Genomic DNA, 5406 nt, shown 5'->3' with positions numbered 1-5406 from the left:
TGGGGACCACTTGGGACAGGCTGGGAGGGAAGGGGGTGGCAGGGAGCTGAGAGCAATCCCCTGCTCTAGAAGAGAGGGTGTTCTTCCAGCAGCGAACAAAGATTGTGACTTCAAGAGCTTCCCACAGCCCACTGTGCTCAAAGCTTGCCTTTGGAGGCTGAGAGGTGAGCTTGTCAGAAATCCTGAAAAATATCTGGAGAAAGATTTTAGGTTGTTTGGTTCTGATGAGGTACAAAACTCCTACAGAAAAAGAGGCTCACCACCAACCTGGTCCTCACTAGTGCTTTCTAGAGTAAAGATTAACAATTAAATGCAATTTCATGTATTATTGCAGAAATGTCAGAAAGTTCTTCATTTTCCAGAATTGTAAAAAGAGTTTGAGAAACAAAGAACTGTTGGGGAAAAGAGGGACAGTAATTCGTTTGGGGTTTTTTTTCCTATGAAAAATACTTTTTAATGTTGCCATGTCCATGAAAAACAAAGATTGTAGCTGGTTGCTGCTGGACACATGAGCCCCAGCCTGGCTCCTGCCTGCCCACACCGTGGGCATCCACGGCTGCGCCCGGGCACGGAGCTCAGCCAGGGCTGGGGCCTTGGGGCTTTGCTGGTGGGACCACCCGGACACTTGGTGAGGGCTCAAACTCTCTTTATTTGTACATAAGAGGTGGGCCAACCCCTACCCTGGTGGGGGGCCCACATTCAGACCTGGTTGGAGTGCAGGACCAGGGGGCTCAGGGGCAGAGGGGCTCGTTTGGGTGGCTCCTGGACCTGGAGGTTCTGCAGCTGCGGCAGCATAGCCGGGTATAGGCTGGGAGAGCTGAGATGGAAGATCTGCTTCCTCCTAACCGAGGTGTTTTGCTGGGCTGGAGCAGGAGCAGAGAGGAGCCTGTGGAGAGAGGAGGTGGCTGAGGCCCAGCTGCAGGGGGCACACAGGGACTCTGCTGCCCAGCAGGGCCCAGAGCTGGCAAGGCTCAGCAGCACGGGGGAGCTGCTGGCACACCTTGGCCCCGGTGGACACCTGCCCCTCAAGGCCCCAGCGAGCAGGGGGATGGCTCTGGGCAGGGGCCCTGGGCAGGAGCGGGCGCCAGGGCACGTCTGCCTTCCAAGGGCAATCTCGTCCCCGCTCCTTCACCTCCCCACCTTGCTTTGCCTCTGCCCGTCCTGCTGGGGCTGCTCTTGGCCAGGCAGGCTCACTTGGAGCCAGCACTGGCTCCAGTCCCAGCGGGCTCCCCAGGAGGGGCCCAGCAGCTGAGAGGCCAGGACAGCACAGGACAGCAGCAGAATCCTCAGCAGAGTTCTTTGGCCAAGGACTAACTGGCCGCTCCACAGCAGCCAGGCTGGGAATGTTCCATGGCTAGGAGCTGCCTTCAAAAGAAGCTGTTTGAGGGGGAGATCAACAAACAACTCACCGTTTTCTTTCCCACCAGTACCAGATTCCAGCACAGCACAACATGATGACAAGCTGCCAGCCCAACACACTTGCCATTATCACAGCTAAACATCGCGCTCCTGAACAGAAACCTCTACCAATGCTCTCCTGGATCTTGGGAGCATTTATTGTGGCACCAGCTGCATCTGTGGGAGCAATTTGGAGCGTTAGCCCATCCTGGGCACCCCTGCTAAGCCGACAGCACGTTGGACACAGCCAGGACATTCTCTGTTTCCCTCAGTGCAGGCGCCTGGAGGCTCCCAGCCCTGGGGACAGGCTGTCCCACCAAAGCAAACCCAGAAGGCCGGGAGGAGAGCCCGGGGGGAGCGGAGCTGCTTGAGCAGTCGCTCCTTTGAGGGACACGCACACAACCCATCCCTGCAGCAGGCAGTGCCAGCCTCATCCTTCCCTGCCCTGGGACAGCTCCCACAGCCCAAGAGGACGAAGTCAGGCCCTCTCAGGAGACACGTGAGCCCCTGCCCAGGGTGGGAGCCAGGGAGCGCTCCGGCCCTCGGCTTGCGGGAGGGATCCCGCTCTGGGCTGCTCTGGTGCCTTGGGCCTCTCGAGAATCAGGGCCAGCTCTGGGAGCAGCTGCAGCGGGAGGGACCTTGGGGCCAGAGTCCCATTTCCCAGGGGCTGCAGAACATGCTCCAGATGCCTCCAACCCGTCGTGCTTTCAGCTTTGGCTGCTGCTATGACGGGCCCGAGCGGGCACTGGGGGAAGAGCTGCTGCCACACAGCCACCCCGATGGCCGACACCGATGACCACGCCACAGCAATTACCCCGTGTGCCCGTGCCTGGCATCGCCTCCCTGCCCGCAGCAGAGCCTGGCACGGAGCCACTGCTTCCTTCAGGGAACATTAACTTGTGAACAGCCTCTTGGTCCATCTCTGGGGAAAGCAAGAGGGACACCTGGATCAGATGGGACCATTCTCCGTTAAGGAGGTGGCATCTTCACGATACAAGGGATCTCCTGGTCTGCAGGGCCCGTGGTGCATTTGGGGCACGGGGTCAGGGGATGCTCAAGGCCTTCCTGCAGAGGCCGGGGAGAAGCTGCAGCCAGGCCAGGCGGGGAAACAGCCCCGCAAGGCGGGAAAGCAGCAGCGGGGCAGCGAGGCTGCGATGGATCCCTTCCCGCTGTGCAGCCACTGCCTGTCCACACGTGGATCTAAAGCCCCCGGCTGATGGGTCTCACGGCTCAGGCTGAGGAAACAGACCCACCTCTCTGTTTCTGCAGCATTTCCTTCAGGATTTGTCTTAGGGCTTCGAGTGACTCCTGAGACTTTTTCTCTTCAGCTGGGTTCTTGCCTCTTGGAGGACCTGAATAGGAAGTAGTTTGACATGAACGGATTACAGAAAACCAGTGGTCAGCCTGTGAGGTCAGCAGGGACATGCAGCATCCAGCTCAGTACCAGGAAAAGTCCTCCCTTCAGACACCCCTGTAACTCAACAGGCAGAGACACTTGTGTCATCCCTGGGGCTCTGCACGGGCAGCCCTGAGGTACAGTGGGGGTGAGGGGATCCCGCAGGGACAGGGCACACACGGGCAGGTCTCTGTCCAGGCCCCTGCAGAGGCGCCCGGCTGGCCCAGCTTTGGGCTCTGAGCTGGCAGCTCTCCCAGGGGGAAAAGCCACAACGTACCCACACGACCTTCCGGAGGCTCAGTCCTGGGCCCCACTCCGGGTTCCTGATCACCGTCACCCCCAGGCTTGGCTGCAAAGAAGGGCAGGACAGAAGAGCTCCCGTGACCCAGTTCCAGACTCTCCGTCAGGCCGGAGGGGCAGGGAGTGCAACTGGGCAACGGGATCCCTGCAGGGCCCTCATCTCTGCCCTCCCCTCAGGAGCAGGGGCAGAGCTCCCACAGGCCAGCAGTGGCCCCTCGCTGGCACCAAAGGAACCCCACGCAGAGCTGTCAGGGCACCAGGGACTCCCTGGAGCTGCCCCAGCTCCAAACTCAGCCCCAGTGAGGGCCATGGCTTGGCAGCCGCAGCGGGAGCACCTCCGGCTCCGAGGGGCCGGCAAAGGAGCCGCGCCAGGCACAGCCCCCCGGGCACAGCCCTGGGCCTGGCCCCTTCCCTCTCTGCCCTTCTCCGTATCTGCACAGCAGCCACGGAGGGAACAACTGGTATGTGCATGGAAAGAAGATTAAAAGTTAAATGCTCCTTTCTCCTCCCCCTGACAGGGATCCGGTGGGATCCCTCTTGGGCCTGAGCAAGGAGCAGACCAAGATTGCCACAGTCCAGCAACCTTGAGAGGGTCTTAAGGAAAATGGCACATGAATGAGCTCTTGCCACATTGAAAGGGATTATTTTGTCAGGAAAGGGACACTGAGAACTTGCCTCCAGGTTGCTCCAGGAACTTCAAAGCATCATCCACAAGAATTTCTAGATAATCAAAGTCACGATCCCCATCTAGAAGCAAACAGAGATGGGAACTGTTTCCATGGCATGCTGGGATCCCCTCCTGCCTCAGAGAACTGTGGCACTGCAGGGGCTCGGGGGTCCCCGTGGGGGCCAGATGTCAATGGACATGGCCAGAGCTGCAGAGGGGCCTGGGCAGCTCTGGGCTGGCTCCTGGCCGCTCTGCACACTCGTTCCAGGCCCTGTGCAACATCCCTGGGGGAGCGGCTGGAGCAGCCAAGGGCCCTTTGGGGCTCTCTCCGCACCCAGGAAACCCTGGCTAAAGCCCTGGGGAAAACCATCCCAGACACTTCCCGGGGAGAAGAGCCCGCTGGCCGGGAAAGGTGCCCCAGGCCGCCGGCTCACCTGCTCCCCGCGCTGGCACCGGAGCAGCCTGGGCAGCCCTGGCGTGCAGGGCCACTGCCAGGAGGAGGAGGAGGAAGAGGCGGAGAGCAAGGGCCATGGCCCCTCGCCCTCACACCGTCCGGCAGCTACTGCTGCCGCCGCTGTCCTGACACCCCTGTGCTGACACCGCTGTCCTGTAATTGCTGTCCAGTAATCTCAGTTCAAATGTCACCAGATGGGCCGCCGCTGCCACAGCAGTTGTGGTCAGGGACTGAGTAGTTGGTCATTATGGTGCTGTGGGACCACGGGGCTCTGTGAACTCACAGCCCCGCTGTGACCTCACGGTCTGGGTGAGATCGTGTGGGGATGGATCTCAGGAGCTGCCCTCCCAGCCAGGGGAGCACATCCCGCCACACAGCTCTGTCCAGTCGACTTGTTGGCCTGAGAACTGATTTGTATGACATTGCACAAGTGAGACGTTTCATGGCTCTACTGCAATCTCAATGCCAGCTCCAACATTCACCTCCTGTCGGTGATTCCCGCTCTTGCCGGCAGCACCTGCCAGCTCTTCCCCCGCCACGCCGACACCGAGTGTGTGCTGTGCACTCAGGGCTGGGGGGTGGCCCATATTGAAACAGGGAAGGACTTGATGCCTGTAGTGGTTTGAACCTTGTTTTCCCCAGAGGCTAAGAGAAGTGGTAGACCCCAAGGGGTGGAAACCCCTGGAAGTTTTGAAATTCTGCCCAATGGACGCTCCTGCAGAAATGTAAACATACCACAACCAGACCGGAAAAGAAGAGTTGTAGTTTGGTTGTTGTAGGAGAGGTGGCCATGTTGTAGAGCCACGAGGAAGGGGCTCTGAGCCCCTTGGGCCCTCTGGCCCCCTCCCAGCCCCTGGCTGGGGGGCTGCAGGGACCTGGAACAGCATAAAGCTGGGCTAGGTGCCTGTAGTATGCCGGGAGATGTTTTCTCCATGGGCACAGAGCAGCAGCCGACGCTGACCAGAGAAACGGTGGCAGAGAGCCAGAGATAAGGACCTGAACTGAAGGAGCAGAGAAGCAACATGCAGCACTGCAGAGGAGACTCCTGGAAGGAGAGTCGAGGAAAGGAGAGCCAGCAGCTGAGAGCTACAGAGTTCTTGGGGGTAAGACTGATACCAGATCCCCAAAACTCCTTTGAGACCTCCTGGAAGGAGGAAGATGATGGACTCTTACTGGAAAGAGCCTTGAAGT

At 59.5% G+C, this 5406-nt stretch overlaps 1 protein-coding gene across 2 annotated transcripts; it reads right to left on the bottom strand.

The window, feature by feature from the left end:
* Positions 1–629: 629 nt before the first annotated feature.
* Positions 630–4807, bottom strand: LOC114002501. 2 transcript variants are annotated; one of them, XM_039384596.1, is made up of 7 exons: positions 4196–4807; positions 3770–3841; positions 3072–3143; positions 2652–2750; positions 2213–2320; positions 1410–1575; positions 630–886 (listed from the first exon to the last, which is right to left on the bottom strand). In XM_039384596.1, exons 1-7 carry the CDS (start codon positions 4290–4292, stop codon positions 700–702), a joined length of 801 nt encoding a protein of 266 aa, XP_039240530.1. In that variant the 5' UTR covers positions 4293–4807; the 3' UTR covers positions 630–699. The 2 variants fall into 2 exon arrangements, with proteins under 2 accessions (XP_039240530.1, XP_027604311.2); XM_027748510.2 differs by lacking the exon at positions 2213–2320.
* Between the last annotated feature and the right edge of the window lie 599 nt (positions 4808–5406).

The sequence above is a fragment of the Pipra filicauda genome, unplaced genomic scaffold, assembly GCF_003945595.2.
Source record: "Pipra filicauda isolate LSUMZ 115617 unplaced genomic scaffold, ASM394559v2 scaffold360_size730234_pilon, whole genome shotgun sequence".
Lineage (NCBI taxonomy): Eukaryota > Metazoa > Chordata > Aves > Passeriformes > Pipridae > Pipra > Pipra filicauda.
The sequence above is the reverse complement of the archived record's forward strand: the minus strand, read 5'-3'. Positions and strand labels throughout refer to the sequence as shown.